Raw genomic sequence first — 19,308 nt, forward strand, 5'->3', positions numbered from 1 at the left:
CGCAACTGTTTTGGACAGAACGCGCTAATTCAGTGAACAAATATTTTCATATTACTTTTCCACCACTTGTTATTAATGTAATCCATTCATATCGATGTGAATCAATCAATACTAATACAACTTTAACTGTGGTGTGTTTTTGTTTCATTTCACAACTTATTTACTGTATAATCAACGGTAGCAGATGCCCGCTTGTAAACATTCCACATTTGATTTGAACTGACGCGGCCAAGATCTGGATTTGTCACTGCCATGTGCCGTGAGATAACGCAGTTAATCCCCCATGGAGAGAAAAATCGGGGCTTCGGATCGGATCGGAGTACTGCAATCATGTGCACGCACTGACTGTAATGGACTGTGTTTAGTACAGTATGTCTTCTAAAAAACGCATCTTGCAGTGCTATGAGAAAAAATTGTCAGCCAGTCTCTGCGTCCTCTTCTGGGCCCCAGTCAAAGGACTCGGTGGGGGTAGGGGTGAGGGTACCTGCACCCCAACTGACAAAGGCATGTTCACCACGTCCTCACCTGACTGCTCTTCCTCTAAGCCCGCGGGCGCTCTTCCAGACTCTTCAGTGGCTGTTTTATTAGAATGAAACTTTTTGTAGTTCACTATCTTCATTATGATTCCTACTGTGTAGGATCCACCCAATGCTGGCAGAAACACTGCCAGTGCTGGCACGCCGAATATAGACGGATCCTGGTCGCTATTCCACCACCACCACAGCCCCAGCAGGAGCATAATGTCCACTGCTATCATGGTATGATAGATGATTCTCCTTCCTATGGAGCCGCCCGAGGATACATTCAACCAGCTGAAGTACCAAATGAGAGCTACGGTGGCCCGGTAGAGCCATTCCCCGGCCGGGGAGTCCATGAAGTCCGTTTCCTGAAGCCAAGCCCAGAGGAACAGTGCCAGCCACAGGCAGACGAAGTGGACTGCAATCATACCGAGGGGCAGAGTAGAGGCAAACAGGGCTATTGCTGCCACACGTGGGGATATTAGGAGGAAGTTCCACAGGAAGTAGACCAGAGATGAGGTCCACGTCATGTCCTTCTGGAAGGAGCGCATGGAACGGTGGTACATGACCAGGCTGGTGGAGATGGCAGCAAACGAGCCCAGGGTCTTTAGACCTGCAGGGAAGAAGACAGGAACGTGTGATTCACTGTTTATCCAATGTAAGGGTGCTTTTGATCACCTCACAGTAAACAAATTTTGCATTCATTCAGTTAGCAGATGCTTTAATCCAAAGTGACTTGCAGTACAGATGTGCCTTTTCATTAGTAGCCTATGTGTGCTCCCTGGGAAGCAAAGCCATGATCTTGGCGATAGCACCTTGCTCTACCAGAACATGCTTACTCATGGTTATTTGTAGCCAGGCCATGGGAATCAGTATTTCCATTCTCTACTTGTCACCTCACATAAGTCAAATAGGAGGTTCAGGCTGTATATCCTGTTTGCAAGGTTGGTAAAAAATGAGCTATGTGTGCAAATATTGGCCAGAAGCATGTTGTGTTCCATCTTTTCCATCTTCACAGCTCCAGACTGCATCAGCTTTCAACCTTTAATTAACTAAGTTTATTTATCAGTACTTTAAGTTAGAATGTGTACATCCATTTTCATATAAAACTTTTTACATAAAAGATGTGTTTGTTTTACTGTACTCTTCAAAATCCCCCTGTGCCATGCACACTAAATGCTGTAATTAAGTTGCTATGTTGGTTACACTGACTATTACATGTTGTTCAGGCAATATTGCCGAACTCCTAACAGTGGGCTGGTGATTCCAGATGTTCTCTTCTGAGATCTCTGGATGGTAAACATGTGATTGACAGCAGTACCTGTGACCCACTCCACGTCCTCCCTCTGCAAGATGATGGTGATCATGAGGGTCAGCTGAGGAGCGTTCTCTGAGAAAGCCTTGATGAGGCGCAGCATGCGGAGGTCATGGGTCAGGTAGACGGCGATGCCCTCCTTCTTGGCAGTAGGGGGCTTCAGGTTACGCAGAGAGATCTCCATCACGCCGGCAAACCTGTGGTTATTGGAGCAGATTGGATGAAGGTGAGAAGGGATTTAATATACTGTGTTGGTCCTGGGGTTTGGTAAGTTAAATGAAGATGAAGTCCACCAATAATGATGGAAGTGAATATTTGTATCAGCAGGGCCTGTTTGGACATAACATTTACCATCCATGAAGTTGTTAAATTCACACTCATTCATAATATGACTGATATCTTTACATTGGGTTAATGTTTAAATTAATATTCAGTCTACATATCCTGTCTATTCCTTATGGCTAGAAATAGAAGACAGATCTTTGGTTCGCATTCTCTCATCGTATAAGGAAGTGAAAAAAAATCAACTACGGAGCAACTCCTTACATTGTATGAATTAAAATGAGTGTGTCTATTTTTTTTGTGGTTGTGATCAGATTAATTCGGCTGGTTTCTTCATTCAGCTGGTTCTGGAAACAGAAAATAACTGCATTTCCTGTAGAAGTCCCCTCTCCTTATACTACCAATTTGTGCGGTAACAAAATCCCCTTTTTGCAATGCTCAGATCAAGTGACAGAAAGACACAGTGGTTATCTGAATGCAACATAATCCCAAAACTAAAGTCACCAACCTGAGGAAGACTCCCAGCTGACACACATGGAGTACTCCACAAAAGATTCTATTCTTCAAGTACTTTCCCAGGTACATATATTTTTCTTCAGAGCTATAGTTATACCAAAGCCAACTGAATATCTGCAGCAGCACAGATGATCCCAGTAATAAAAAGATTAGCACTCCCATACTGACATATGCTCCCTCCTGATAAAAACTCAAAACCGCCCAAACGTCAAGCACCAAGTCCAAGAAGAACAACACAAGACCCCCCACGTTCAACATAAAGTCCGAGATGGCATATTTTTCTATCCTATCCTCCATTCTCTTCGGTAATGTTTTGCTTTCCTTTTACACAGAAACGTAATCAGGAAGTGCAGGAATTCCTCCTGAGGTGTTGAAAAAGAGTGAAAAAAACGGACTCCAGCAAAGTGAAGATCTGTTTACACAATGCACACACTGACTTCCTCCCACTCAAAAAGTCAACTGCCAAAGATATTCCATGGTGTTGTTTCTAGGGCACGAAAAAGAAAGTAAACCCCAGAACTCTTCGAACTAAAAGGAGTTTTAAATGTTGAGGTCTGCCTCTCCCTCCGCCTCTTTCTATTACGTAACATGCATAACTATCCCCGTCACACATGCCTCAGCTAATCATGGAGCATCATGGTATACCACACAGTAGCATGAGAGAGAGCATGTTTAAAATCCATGACTGTGGTCACACACACACACACATACAAAATCCTTCATATGAATTGGCAACCCCAACTCCACATATGACCGTGGCCTCATTGTGAAAGTCATGATCAGACAGACAAGGCAGTCATGTGAACAGCGGATCTACAACCCTACCTATACCACTCCTTAACCAGTGGGATATGTGATCACACTCTTCTCCTATTCTTTTATCATCGAGATAAGTCAATGACACACTGAAAAAAATATGTATCCTGCTCAACAGGTTATGGCTTGAGAGTTTATTGTTCCAATCTCCACCAAGGCATTCACAACTTGAATATCAGTAACTAATTACCAGGGCCTCGTTTCCCGATAACGACGTATCTTAACGGCCTACGTGGATTTTCGCGACATCGTACACTAAGTAACACTTTCTATGTACGTGCGTTTCCCAACCATCAACTTAAAGTCAAATGCACGAGCGCAACGTGCACGAGTTCTTAAGTAGCTCTTAGGAGCTGTTTACGTCAGGTCAACCTGTTTACGTTAATTGCTGTGAAATTAGCTAGCCTATGCGTGCATCGAACGTGCAATGTGCACTGAATTCGGGGCGGGGATAGTAACGCCATCTCCAGCAGAGAAGCCTATTTAAACTGTGTTCCCATTGTAAGGACATTTATTACGATCTGTCTGAGAGTGGGCTGTCAAAGCTAGCATCATCGAAGTCATACAGTACAGTAGGCTACATACATTCAATAAAATTAACCTACATTTGAGTCCAACTGCATGACCATTCTTACCCTACACTTACCCTTACAATAAAGAAGTGATCCTATTTCAACCATAACTTCATTTTGAATAATGTCTTTCTTTATGACATTTAGTTTATAGTTTAGACAGCAATGTTGACATCTACACTACAGTATATTCAACTGCATCCAGTGGTTCTCAACCTTTTTTCAGTATTGTACCCCCTGTGAAATATTTTTTCAGCCAAGTACCCCCTAACCAGCGCAAAGCATTTTTGATTGAAAAAAATAGGCTATGTTACACACAGTGCTATGCCATCATTGTCTGATTTATTAAACTGTCAGCACTGAAGATTGAACATTGAATATTGTTGCATTGAACTGAGTGCGTTTGCAATTACATTTTAGTAAGAAACTTGTGCTTGTGCTTCACTGAAAATCTTTGTCAGTCTTGGTGGCAACGAGGCAACTTCTGTGATCAAGCTCTTCTCCAGGCACAGTCTGTTTCTCTGCTTTGGTTTGATCACAGTCATTGCAGAGAAGGAGGCCTCACATAAATATGTGGAGGCATAGGGTAGTAGCTGCTCCAAAGCTTTCTCTCCCAGGTCAGGGTGCTCCTGCTTCACAAAAATCCAAAACTGTGTGAGTGTGGATGTGCCAAACTTCACCTGGAGCGATTCTTCGGGAAGCCTCCCACCTTGCCATACAGGTTTAAAATGCTGGTGTCCTTTCCCTGCAGACATATTCAGTTCGTTCAGTTTGCTGATATATATCTGCCAGATAGCACATATTTGCAAGCCAGTCTGTGTGGCATTGTGGGATCTGTGCTCAATCAGAAAGGTCTGTACTTCAGATCGTAAATCCAACAGCCGTTTGAGTATTCTCCCTCGAGAGAGCCAACGCACTTCTGTGTTTAGCTCCCATGTTTTCGCAAAAAAATCGCACTTATTATACAGTTACTTGCCAAAACGATAGAAGACATTCCTCCAGAATACCTCTTTTGAATGAGTTTGTTGCCATTTCGGGATTTCCGCGTAGAAAAAAATTGTTCTGCACGCAAATGCTGAGCAATCCACCTTCTGACTTCAAGTTTCAATGACCTTCCGTTACGTTAACTATCCGGACTACTTGCGGAATGACATGAAAGATGTGAATTAGAAGCAAAAAAACCCGTTGCCAATGACAGCGGTGATAACTTTCCGCAGCAGTGAATATCAAGGAATTACAAACCTGCGAACGCAGACATTTAACCCACATATGGCCCATACAAATCAACGTACATTTTGGAACATTCTGAAGAGCCGAATAATAACTATTTCTAAATTATTTTTGAATGGAGGCTTATTTTAAATATATCTTTTAAAAATCTCACGTACCCCCTGGACTACCTTCACGTACCCCCAGGGGTACGCGGACCCCCGGTTGAGAACCATGCTCTACATAATCTCAAACTTTATTTGTTGGTAACTCTCCAAAAAGGCTACCATTAACACATTTCTTAATGAAAAGGAAACATGCATCACAATAATACTTCAGTGTAACCTGTACCTATGTGGAGTGCAAATATGTCTTGCCATTACATACCCAACAGCCCTACGTCTGCTAACACTACAGAATGCATAATTCCTACGGGCACTGCACTAGTTTTGTATAGCCTAATCTTTATTTTCAAATACTCAATATTCTTTATTTCTATTTTGATGGGAATAGGCAGGTGAAACAATGACATTCTCATGATGTGCTATACACAGAAACATCGTTTGGATTTCTTCTACAATAGGCCGAACGACACCCCTGGATAAGGTGTCGAGGGGTTTTACACTATTAATTTAATGGAATGGCCTGCCATGAGTCCAGACCTCAACCCAATTGAACACTTTTGGTATCAGCTTGGGCGTGCTGTACGTGTTAGAGAACAACACAACCACGACGGCTGATCTGCAACGACTCTTGGTTGAGGAATGAATTGCCATCCCACAGCAATGTGTGACCAGGTTGGTGACCAGCATGAGGAGGTGGTGCCAGGCTGTTGTGGCTGCGTATGGATCTTCCACCCACCCCTGTGGCTCCTGAGGTTGTATTAAATGAATAAAGTTTAAAATTGCCCATATGTCTTGTTTGTTCCTTGTTGCTCATCGAGCGTTCACAGGGGCAGGTGTATGAACGTTCTTTATAAAATAGGGGATATGTGAATGAATAAATCCCAAAAGGATCTGTATGCTGGATGATTGATTAGGTGACAATCGCCACAGATTGTCCGGTAAGAACATGAATGGATGTCAAGTTCCAATGATGACATGTTTATTGTGCGCGCACACACACACACACACACACACACACACACACACACACACACAAGACATGAAGTGGTAGGTGAAAATTAAATGACAATTAAATTAAATGTAATAAAAAAAAAAAAAAAGTTAAACAAAGCAGCTGAGATTCCCAGGATGAGCCAGGAATGGCACTACCTGATCTGACGACACAATGGCAATGATGAGCCCGAGTCAGCTCTACAGCTCACCCTGGCTCACACACACACACTCACAGTGTGTGTAGAGCTTCAGCTCCCAGTCTTGAGAGACATTCCTGCGCTCTTTCTCTTGTGGCTGTTTCCCACTCAGTGTAACAGGGTGGTTTTCCAAGAGATGATTGAATGCCTCATGGAACCTGACCTTTTCATTTTCCTCTGGAAGCTTGTGCAAATGTATCACTGGCTGTTTCAAAGAAAGGACAGCATGGACACCATGGCTGGAAGACTCTTCAGACGGATGAATAGTCCCTTCTCCAAACGGCTCATGACTTGTGACTTCTCCGGAAGGCCCGGCACTACATAAAAACAAAGAATAATGATTATAAAAAAAACAAGTGCATTCGATATAGATAATGGTGTGCTTGACTATGTTGGCATTGCCTTGACAAATATAAAATATGCTCATCTTGATGCCTCACCCATCTTGGTCAATAGATCAGTGCCCATCACATCTGCCCACGATTTTTCACTCAATAGTGTTTTGATAGCTGTGTTGCCAGAATAGCAGGTAGTCAGACACCAATGCCTTCTGAGGCTCATCCAAGCGGTTAGCTTCCGTCTCAAATAGTCTCTGCACAGTCTGGCTGTTCACATGGAGCAGGTTGTGCTTTTCATGCAGCCGGTCCAGGTCAGAGGTTGGGTTGTTGATTTTCTTCCCCATTGATGAGACAAAGAAAAAGTCCTCACCATCCTTGTCATCCCGTTCATCCCGCTTGCGCTTCCCTTTGGCAGCAAGGTGCTGTGGTCGCACTCTTGTGTAGTACTTTTCAAACCACTCCTCCTCCTGCTTCGACAGGGCAATTGCGACCACAAAATGTGCTGCTACCTTGTGGTCCTTTACGTGGGACACATTTCAACTTGACTCCTAAATCGTACACTGAGACATAATGCTTAAATGGACTCTTTCAACAATTTGTTTTGTTTGCTTTTTGATTGTTTGTTTTTCCTTCTCTCTGATTGGACCGGAATACTGTTCAAAGGCCCACAAGGTTTTCCTGTGTACTTCGATGATGACGCGCCTGTCAATGTAAATTAAAACGGTCATTCTTGACTTATGGTCTTATGTATTGCAGTGATCGCCTACACTTAAACGATTCTATTGTGCTTACTCTTGTTTATGTAATGGTCATATCTTACTACTGTGGGGAGCAGCACATGAAGTGGTCAGTGATGAGAAGACAAGCACTTAGCTTAGCACACACCTGTAACACATTAATAGCCTAGGTTTGAGGGAGGGAAACTAAATGGTGTTTTGAAATAAAGCAGAGTTGACCAGCTAACCAGGGTGCGATTTGCCGGGGGGGATGGGGGGATTTACCCCCCCTCTGGTTTTTACATCCCCACCTCAGCTGGATGAATTTCATACATGGGGGGGATAACCCTCATGTAGTGGCTTAAAGTTCCCTTCTTTTGGTCAGTATGTAGTTCTTATCTTAAACCTTAAGTAACCACTCTTAGACGGAAAGAAAACGAATCTACGCGTGTACTGTATTTCAACAACGGTAGAAAAACTGTGTTCGCTCCGTCTTTTACTGAAATTCTGACAACATTCTGACAAGTGCAACAAAGTGACAGTTGATACATCAAAAACAAACAATTGATACATTGATGCATGAGCTCGCTACGTCACAGCTCACCTCTGGTTATTCCAAGCAATGCAATGCTTAAGCACTTAAACATATTTTAGACTGAAATGCGAGCTATAAATACAAATATGCTATAACTATAATAAACAATCACTAAATATGAATCTAAATGATATAATGCCTAAATCTGAGCAACAATGTAAAAATGGCACTAACACCTCAATTATTAAAAAAACAATGAAAAAACAGGCAGGTTGTGACAGCGTTTTCTTACACTTGCTTACATCACTGGCACTAACGTTCACCTTACCCGATCTGTCGGCATTCTCAGAATTCGCTGGTTTTGATAATTTCCGTGTATAGGCTACTGTACAATGAATATGAAAATATTTGTTCACTGAATTAGCGAGTTCTGTCCAAAACAGTTGCGTTTCAGTTTCAAAGTTTCAGTTTCGGTTTCAGTATTTCAACGTGAATGAGAGGGAGCACAAGAACTGAGCGTCTAGCAGCGATTATCATATCATGATAGACCAGTGGCGGCTCCTGAAAAAATTCTCAGGGGGGGCAATTTTTTTGATAATGATTAAGGCGACCTATTCAGTAGGTACATTAAGTTATCCGATTTACTCATACAGCAAAACCTTTTTGTCCACTATTGGCAGCAACCAACAGTAATATCTCCCCTCTTTCTACATAGCTAGAGTAGCAAGATACAAGTGGAACGCTATGGAAGAAAGTTACATTCAGGAGCCTTCATAAGCAAACATGATGTGGCTCCACATTAACTGATCCCACTTTTTCATTATCCACACGTCTCAAATGTTGTATGATGTAACCTAGCTGAACAGGACACATGATATGTCCACTAACAACATAAAGAAGGGGGCAACTTACGTCAAAACCAACGATATTTATTGACTGATCTTGAAAGTATTGGCTTACAAAAGCAAAATAAGTCATCACATAAATCATTATTTAAAGTTAGTTCACACTGTGAAACCTATGAAAAGTGACAGTGGTATAGATACAGACCGCGTTTAGCCACTTCACGACCGCGATTTTCTTTTGTTCCAATTTCCCTCCCTTTGTAGAAAACTGTTGAATGGATACTTTTGGTCTAGGGTTTTTTGGTCAATTTATCTTCAATATTACGCTGACTAAAAAGAAGTTTCTGTCAAAGAGCGGATGAGTTGTTGTGCTGAACAGGTGCCATCTTGACATGCCTTTGTCGAAGCTGTGTGACGTCCTCATTGCATTTTAGCATAGGCTTTTGCGTCGCTTACTTATGACTAGACTTGGAGGGGCGAGCCCTCCCGGAAGCCATAGAGAATGCATTGAGAGCTCTGTTTTGTGAAAAAAACGCATTTAACATGGGAGTCAATGGGAGAGGTCTGGGGCGATTTTCATTTCGTCCAAGATCGCCCTGAAGGGGCGGGGCCATTTGAATCACGACTCTAGGCTGACTGAATGACTGTTACCTGATTCGACAAAGACATACAGAGGCATATCAGACGGTCTAGTGGTAGAATCCGACAGAAAAAAAATATGAAATTTACATTTACATGTAGTCGTGCAATTGAATTTATACATCAGGAATTATCATTTTTTATTTTTTTATTTTTTTTATTTTCTTCCTTTTCCCATAGGCAGTGCGTCGCCCCAATCGCCCTTATGGACGAGCCGCCACTGTGATAGACATATATATATGATGCATGTATATGAAGAGAATTAGGCCTATGTATTGCTTGTTTTTTTTTCATGATAAAAAAAAAAAAACATCCCCCCCTCTGGTTTTTGGACAAATCGCACCCTCCAGCTAACCATTTAAAAATCGTACTGTAGCCTATTGATCATACTGGATTTTGAATGGTTTTAAGTGGAACTGTTAATAACTGAATTTGTAGGTACGTGAGTCTATATAAATGATTTCAGTGCTTAGTGTGTATATATGAACTACAGATAATATGAAATAATACATATAATACACATTTTCAGCTTTATTTTTCAAAGGATAATGATAACGTTTGTAAACAAATTACATACAGAATTTTACATTACAGTAAAAAAAATGTATAACAAAAAAAACATACATGTACATGAAGACATAGAGGTAAATGAAAACACACACATGGAAAGCAAACGATCACATGGAGAATTTATCATGTGTAACCTGTTTTAACACTGTAGATGATCCACCAGAATTTGGTAACAAAGTGATAAAATAATAATTGCGATGAAATTAAAGAGACAGAGACAGACAATACCCCTTAGGTGCCTATTTTGTTCCAGGGTTGTTGGTCCACAGTTATGGAGGACCAAACCTGCCATAATTACAAATGAATGAATGAATAAATAAATGTCCACATCCATGCATTTAGACAGAAATACATGAATACATGTATTTATTTATTCATTTATTCCTTCCAATTCCTATTCCTATTCCTATTTCTTTTTCTTTTTCTTTTTCTTTTTCTTTTTCTATTTCTTATTTCTTTTTCTATTTCTATTTCTATTTCTATTCCTATTCCTATTTCTTCTTCTCAACATGTTAATGAGATGTGTCAATCAAAAATAGGTAGGCGGTATTTGACAAAGCATTGGCTAATCGTTTTCAATGCGTTGTATCCGATTATGTTAGCCTTACCTTGCTGTCATGGAAGACATAAAAAGGGCAATTGCCAGAGACTTGGCCAGGCTGGCTGATCTTGTTGAAAACTAAAATGTATATCCAATCATACCTTAGCAACCGCTACTAAGAAAAGAAGGTCTGACAACTTTGAGGTCTGAGTAGCAAGGCGAAAGTGTGCCTACGGGACTTGTAGATCTGACACAAGGTAGGCTACCCTGAGAGATTAGAGGGACACGTCGTTTTTGTTCACATTTCCAAAGCCCAAAACATAGGAGTAAAGTTGCCACCTGTGGATTAAACAGTGTGTGAGTCCCCACTCCCAACTCAATACATCGCAAAATACACATACAGTATGTCTGCTCCAAATCAAATGAAGCTGCTTGCAGTTAGCTAGCTATCTATCTAGCAAACTGCGGTTTCGCTAGTTATGATGACCTAACTATCTAGTTGAGAGAACATCCCCTAACATAATCGAATACAACGCATTAAAAACGATTAGCCAATGGTGTGTCAAATACCGTTTACCTATTTTTGATTGACACATCTCATTAACATATTGAGAAGAAGGAATAGGAATAGAAATAGGAATAGGAATAGGAATAGGAATAGGAATAGGAATAGGAAATAGAAATAGGAATAGGAAAAGGAATAGGAATAGGAATTATCTCTGTCTTAATGCATGGATGTGGCCATTTATGTATTCATTCATTCATTTGTAAATATGGCAGGTTTGGTCCTCCATACACAGTAGTTGAAATAAGTTAAATCTAGAATTTGTCAAAGGCTTTTTCATTGCAACACGGTAATGGACTGTGTTTAGTACAGTATGTCTTCTCAAAAACGCATCTTGCAGTGCTATGAGAAAAAATTGTCAGCCAGTTTCTGCATCCTCTTCTGGGCCCCAGTCAAAGGACTCGGTTGGGGTGAGGGTGGCTGCACCCCAACTGACAAAGCAATGTTCACCACGTCCTTACCTGAATGCACTTCCTCTAAGCATGCTGGCGCTCTTTCATCATTTCCAGACTCTTCAGTGGCTGTTTTGTTAGGATGAATTTTTTTGTAGTACACTATCTTCACTAGGATTCCTAGGGTGTATGATCCAACCAATGCTGGCAGAACCACTGCCAGTGCTGACACGCCGAATATAGACGGATTCTGGTCACTATGCCACCACCACCACAGCCCCAGCAGGAGCATAATGTCCACTGCTATCGTGGAATGATAGATGATGCTCCTTCCTCTGGAGCCACCCTGGGATACATTGAACCAGCTGAAGTACCAAATGAGAGCTACGGTGGCCCGGTAGAGCCATTCCCCAGCCGGGGAGTCCATGAAGTCTGTTTTCTGATGCCAGGCCCAGAGGAACAGTGCAGGCCACAGACAGATGAAGTGGAATGCAATCATATCGGGCAGAGTAGAGGCAAACAGGGCTATTGCTGCCACACGTGGGGCAATTAAGAGGAAGTTCCACAAGAAGTAAACCAGAGACGAGCGCAACGTCATCTGTTTCTTGTCCGTCTGGAAGGAACGCATGGAACGGTGGTACATGACCACGCTGATGGAGATGGCAGCAACCGAGACCAAAGTCTTTAGACCTGCAGGGAAGAAGACAGGAATGCTTACTCATGGTTATTTGTAACCAGGCCATGGGAATCAGTATTTCCATTCTCTACTTGTCACCTCACATGAGTCAAATAGGAGGTTCAGGCTGTATTAACTGTATATCCTGTTGGTTGGTTGGTAGAAGGTGTGCTCTGTTAATCTAATATTGGCCTGAGGCATGTAGTGTTCAATCTTTTAATCACAGATCCAGTCGGCATCAGCTTTCAACTATCAATTAACCAAGTCTATTTCTCAAAACTTTCACTTAAAGTGTGTACACACATTTTCATATAAAAATATTCACATAAAGGATTTGTTTGTGTTACTATACAATTGTTTGAATACATTTAGAAGAACTTGGATAAGTAAGCTGTTTTGGGGGGGGGGTAGTATTTATATATTGGATCATTGGATATCACTGGAAGTCCAGTTCAGGCATAAACAGGGGTTACTACAGTGCCTGAAGGCTGAAAGTACCTATTAAACTCCTCCTGTTCCATGCACACTAAATGCTGTAAGTAAATTGTAATGCTGTTTACACTACTATGACAGTGGGCTGACGATTCCATCTCCATGAGTTAATCTCTATGGAGATCTCTGGATGGTAAAGATGTGATTGACAGCAGTACCTGTGACCCACCCCACGCCCTCCCTCTGCAAGATGATGGTAATCGTGAGGGTCAGCTGAGGAGCGCTCTCTGAGAACGTCTCAATTAGGCGCAGCATGCTGAGGTCATGGCTGACCCACACAGCGATGCCCTCCTTCTTGGCTGTTTTGGTGATAAGGTTATGAAGAGAGATCTCCATCACGCCAGCTAACCTGTGGGATATAGAACAGATGGGATATGACTTCTAGCAGGGCTTAAATATACTTGCTGGGAATGTCGTGGCTACAGGGGTTTTGTAGTTAAATATAGATGAAGTCCACCAATAATGAATGACGTGATAGGAAAATAGTTGTTTAAGTCACATTCATACATAATATGTATTATATATTTACATTGTTTAACATTTAAATTACTATTTTTTAATATTTGTAGAAATGGACAACATAGACTTCGTCCACTTTATCACATCAAGCAGTGTATAAGGAAGTGGGTACCACTTTACAATAACACTCCATTATAAATGATTTATTAATGGTTTATAAAGAGGTTAGTAATTAGGTTGTAAACCCTTTGTAAAAAATACAACCCTGATAATGTAATAAATTCCTGATATTGTAAAAACTTTGGTCAGTGCTGAAATGTTGGGACACCAGTTATTCAGACCAAGTAGTGATGCTGTGTAGACAACCACCCACTATTGTTTTGCTCATATTTTGATCCCAATGGTATAGGCCAGGGGTCTTCAACGTTTTTCAGACCAGGGACCCCCAAACTGATGGCGAGATGAGCAGGGACCCCCTACTATATAAATTGCATAAGATATTGTTTATAATATACTGGGCCTAGTGCCAAAAAAACATAGCTACCCTGTTATTGTGTCGATGGCACACATCCTCCCACATTAGTGAGATGTATCTTCTTTTCAATTACTCCTGACTGACACGATCCAACGGATGACGGAGGAGGAGTCTGGCGCATGGAGTTGTGTTGACAACATAGATGTTATAGTGAGATTGACAGGTCAACAAACCAATCACACTGCTAGCAAGTTGTTAAGATTGTAGGTAGTAGCATGCTAACATTAGCTAGGAGGCTCACACACCTCGCAAATCCTCACTTATTTTTCAGTTACAATTAACGTTTTTTACCTTTTACAGTGTCTATTTCTCTTTATTATTATTTTTTTTAAATCTAAGCAAAAAAAATGTCAAACTAACAATTTATAGGTACAAACAAGACCAGCTATGGAGTTTGGTCCGCCATCTTTTATTTTTGACCTTCGCGCTCTTTAGACTTGAGCAGAAACGCGATCTGATTGGCTAGTGCCTGTGCATGAAAGGTGCTGTGAGTGAACCGGTGCCCAGCTTGAAAGAGCTCCTGTGGGTAGCTGTGGGTGTCGATTGGACTGAAAGATAACGTCTTCTCGATCAATTTATACGTTCGCTACAATATGTTGGATTTATGTTAATGTAAATTTAAAGGGAATAAATACAATTCTGATTTGGAAGACATTTAAATTTGTGGAAAAAAAAAGTTTTTTTTTTTATTTATTTTTTTTTTTTAGAAATATAAAAAAAAATTATCTTATCAACCAAAGATTTCGCGACCCCCCTGCAGTACCTCCGCGGACCCCCTGTTAAAGACCCCTGGTATAGGCCTTTAGCCTCGCAAGCCAAACCTGTACAGCAAGAAGCTGTACAAGGGTCTGGCACAACACGATTTTCAGTGTGGGCGGGATTAACGGTTGTCTGTTAAGTTGCCTCTGCACGCAATGCCACGCAATAGGAATGGCGCTGCAACCAATCCGAGCGACTGACGAATGACAAAAGACGATTTGATTGGCCTGGTACAGTTTGGATTTTCAGCCGCGCAAAACAACGACAGTTGACCAGCACCAACCAAAGTTATTACAATATCAGGTAATTATTACATTATCAGGTTCTGCAAAATTGAGGCTAACCTGCACTTTATTACATTATCGGGATATTATTACATTATCAGGTTTTATTACATGTTTTAGGGACTTATGAAGGAATTTGTATTACATTATCGGGAGTTATTACATTATCGGGAAATTATTACATTATCAGGTTCTACAAGCCTGCATCGACGTATAAAAACTGTGTTTATAACTCATTAACAAGGGCTCATTAATGACTTACAAAGGGTTTAAAACCTAATAAATAACCTATTAATACACCATTTATAAACAATTTATAATGGAGTCTTATTGTAAAGTGGTACCAGGAAGGGAATAAAATCAACCATAGAGCAACTCTGTACATTGTATGAATTAAAATGACTGTCTTGCTTCTGTGTGGTTGCAATCAGTAGAATTCAGCTAGCAACTTGTGTGATGGAAATCGAAAACAACTGCAGCTCCTGAAGAAGGAAACTGCTCCCTTCTCATTTTACTACCAGCATGTGTGCAGTGGTGTAGTCCAGGGTATACGCAGGTTTTTCAGTCAGTAGTGGGTATACCCACTTCTCGAAACAGGGCGTTTATCCTGTGCTATATGGGCTGCTTAAAAAAATTAAGAGTATAACCTTCTCCAGGGACCACTACACCACTGCATGTGTGGTTAGCAAATACCCTCTTCACAATGCTAATAAATAAATTCAGATCAAGTGACAGTAAGACACAGTGGTTATCTGAACGCAACAGAATCACAAAACTAAACGGTCACCAACCTGAGGAAGACTCCCAGCTGACACACATGGAGTACCCCACAAAGGATTCTGTTCTTCAAGTACTTTTCCAGGTACATATATTTCCTGAGGCAAATGCTCTCCTCTTCCGAGCTATAGTTATACCAAAGCCAACTGAATATCTGCACCAGCACAGATGATCCCAGTAATAAAAATATCAGCACTCCCATACTGACATAGGCTTCCTCCTGATACAAATTCACAAGCATCTTTATGTCAAGCACCACGTCCAAGAAAAACAATACAACAACAAACGTGTTCAACATTAAGTCTGGGATAGTATACAAAAATATGCCGTCTTCCATTCTCTTTGGTGTTTTGCTTTCCGCTGACACAGAAATGTAATCAGGGAGAGCAGGAATTCTTCCTAAGGTGTTGAAAAAGAGTGAAAAAGTAGACTCGCACCCAAAAAATAGCCGAAGGGATATCGGTAAAACTGCTTTAATGTCCATGGTGTGGTTCCCAGGGCGTGAAAAAGGAAGTAACTACAGAATTTCTCGAACTGAAAGCACTTTTAAATGTTGAGGTCTGCCTCTGCCTCCGCCTCTTTCTACTACGTAACAAGCAGAACTATCCCCGTCACACGTGCCTCAGCTTATCATGGGGCATCATGGTACACCACATGTAAGGGTTTTATGTGTTGGTTTAGGACTTGGAAGATATGCCAGTATGAAGTTTGTTGTAACAAAAGAGCTTTACTTGATAAATTGCAGCGCAAATACAGTTGAGTTTACATGATCAATTTCACCAAGTGAACACAACCGGAGAGCTCAAGCATCTGATCTGCTACAGAGAAAGTCAAGTTCTTACAATCTATCTTTTACTGATGTCATCTGTGGGCTCTAATGTGGTCAACAGGTGGGGGTCATTGGGATCCCTACCCTGGTGTATCTGTTGTTCACAGAAATAGACATAAATGTGTCATGTTGTGTGAAACCCCTGCACCTCTGTCTTTCAGGGAGTAGCTGACCATGTTATCTCCCAAAAGTCCTACAATGTATCACAGGCCACATTCTCTCCTGTCCTGGGCAGCTAGAAGCTACTGTTGTAGTGACCTGACCTTTCCAGGCCTGCTTTTCCACTCAAGGCCTTTGTTTCTGAACAAGACATTTCAAAGATTGTACCCATTCATCCTAATAAACCTATACTGAACTGAAATGATCTTACACACACAGTAGCATGAGAGAGAGTGTGTTTAAAATACATGACTGTGGTTACACACACACACACACACACACACACACACACACACACCACACACACACACAATCCTTCATATGAATTGGCAACCCCAACACCACATATGATCGTGGCCTCATTGTGAAAGTCATGATCAGACAGACAAGGCAGTCATGTAAACAGCTGATCTACAACCTTACCTATACCATTCCTTACCCAGTGGGATATGTGATATATCACACTCTTCTCCTATTCTTTTATCATCGAGATAAGTCAATGACACACTGACAAAATATGTATCCTGCTCAACAGGTTATGGCTTCAGAGTTTATTGTTCCAGTCTCCACCAAGACATTGAAACTATCAGTGAATATCAGTTATAGCCAGACCGCTGGAGAGCCCCACAGCACATTCTAATGGGCATAATTGAATGTTTAGCAACACAGACTTATATGTTAACAATCACATGGTTGGTGATTGATTTCTTAAAACTATGACCATTTCAATAGATGTTCAAAAATAACAGTATTTTTTGTCATGGCCTGGATTTGAACATGCCAATGCAATGACATTTAAGCTCATAAAACATTCAATTTAGGGTTTAAAGTTATGCAAATGTTATTCACATGTGATTGCCATGTTCTGTCTGGTCAACTGTCTGCTGTGTAATGAAAGTGAAAGTGAAAGTGAAAGTGACTATGTTCTGGCAGAGATAGTGACACACTCTGAATTTGATCTCTGCATTTTACCCATCCAGGGTAGTAATACACACAGCACACACAGTGAAGTGAAGCAAACCAGTATGTAGAATCTCGTCTGTCGCCTTAATATATAATTGAGAGCAGTTTTTAAATGACTTCAGTCATGTCGAGCCCCAGTGGACCCTACAAATGTGTTTCAGTTGTAGTTATGTGACAACAGCGCTCTCCTATAGTTAGGGAACCACATGGCTAAACCTGATCATCTGTCTCCTGCTCCAGGCTTGCTTGTCTAACGGAATTTGTAATGTTTAAATGTATTTGTTTCTAGGCAAATCAAAGTTATGCCCTTAGTGATTAGTTATATATTTGATGACCCATTGTGAAGGTAACAAATTCGATTTGTTGTTTTGAAATTAGGTGTTGTAAAATTGTTATTATAACTATATACTGGTGGCGTGGCTAGCATTCTCGCTCTAGAATGACTAGCCAGTAACGTCATGTTGCTACATGCAGTATCCTTTTTCCAACACAAGAGTGTAGTGTTAACCGTATGATAAGCGCTTAGTGCCTGTACTAAATTGATGAATTGCTGCGCAGGAAAAACAGCAGCCTGAAGCTACAGATGTCGAGCAGGGTAATGATGAATCAGCATCAGGGGTTCAGATGAGACGTTGAATTGTCCATTTTGTTAAAGATTGCATTAAAATGCTGTTTTTTAAGGGATGTTTAGACAATGTTTCCAATGAATGTTATCATTGACACTGACTTTTTTTTTTTTTTAGAATAAATGTTTTACTTGCAGCCAGGTAGTAAAAAGGTGCAATAAATTGGGATGCCCAAATTAATGCATCATATAATTATTTGATACATTATTCCATTGCACAGAAATCCAGTACAGAGGATGTAGGCCTAGTACAGCTCCATAAAACCTGAACCAATTACCTTTGTATTAAACAAACAAATGCATTGCATGAACTTCTTATTAGGTAGTTTTGTTCATTAAAGCATTATTTTGAAATTCATTCAGGAAACTTAGAATTCCAGTACAGATGTAGTGCAGGTTGAGGAAGCAGCAGCTGGACCATCAGGGCTTCAGGCAAGGTCTTACTCATGTTTGGGATATCCAAAAAGGACAACAAAAAGAAGTGATTTCACGTTTATTTTTTTATTTAAAGTAAGGTTTTATTATTCTTACTATGTTTAAATTAGTGCATTCAAACGATTAGAATATTTAATCACGATTAATCGCATTTTTGTCATAGTTTACTCAAAATGAATCGCGATTAATCGCACATTTTTATCTATTCTAAATGTCCCTTCAATAATTTTTTTCCATCATTTTTATTTTATTTTAATGCTCTTATCAACATGGAAAACTGGATTGGCTTGCTTTATGCAATGTTTTATTTTATTGAAAAACAACATTGCCAATCAGGGCGGTACAAAATTATAATATACAATTATAAAGTTCACATTTCTGATAAACACTCAGCCTATAGTGCAGTGAAACCATGGCTTAATATTTTCTTTTTTTCAAGTTTGCTGTGAACATAGAAGTCAGGCCTCTTATTTCAAAAACAATGAACCGTAACAGTTAGGTTACCAATAAAAAGTAAGCAGTGAAGCTCGCTTCTTTTGCACAACACAACTTTTAAAGGTTAACTTTCTATTCAGAAGCTTTTTATCATCCATTTTGCCGTATCGTGCTCACCATTCATTCAAACGTGAGT

At 40.6% G+C, this 19,308-nt stretch overlaps 2 protein-coding genes across 2 annotated transcripts; both read right to left on the reverse strand.

Moving 5' to 3' along the window:
* Window positions 1–400: 400 nt before the first annotated feature.
* Window positions 401–2,928, reverse strand: LOC308381949 (XK-related protein 8-like; the record flags this gene model as incomplete). Its single annotated transcript, XM_080859619.1, has 3 exons — window positions 401–1,131; window positions 1,840–2,030; window positions 2,624–2,928. 3 exons carry the CDS (start codon window positions 2,926–2,928, stop codon window positions 401–403), a joined length of 1,227 nt encoding a protein of 408 aa, XP_080715745.1.
* Window positions 2,929–11,634: 8,706 nt separating this feature from the next.
* On the reverse strand, window positions 11,635–15,907 carry LOC308381578 (XK-related protein 8-like; the record flags this gene model as incomplete). Its single annotated transcript, XM_080859173.1, has 3 exons — window positions 11,635–12,374; window positions 13,011–13,201; window positions 15,681–15,907. The coding sequence occupies 3 exons, from the start codon at window positions 15,905–15,907 to the stop codon at window positions 11,635–11,637; spliced, it is 1,158 nt and encodes a 385-aa protein (XP_080715299.1).
* Window positions 15,908–19,308: the final 3,401 nt, after the last annotated feature.

The sequence above is a fragment of the Sprattus sprattus genome (genome assembly GCF_963457725.1).
Source record: "Sprattus sprattus genome assembly, chromosome: 20".
Lineage (NCBI taxonomy): Eukaryota > Metazoa > Chordata > Actinopteri > Clupeiformes > Clupeidae > Sprattus > Sprattus sprattus.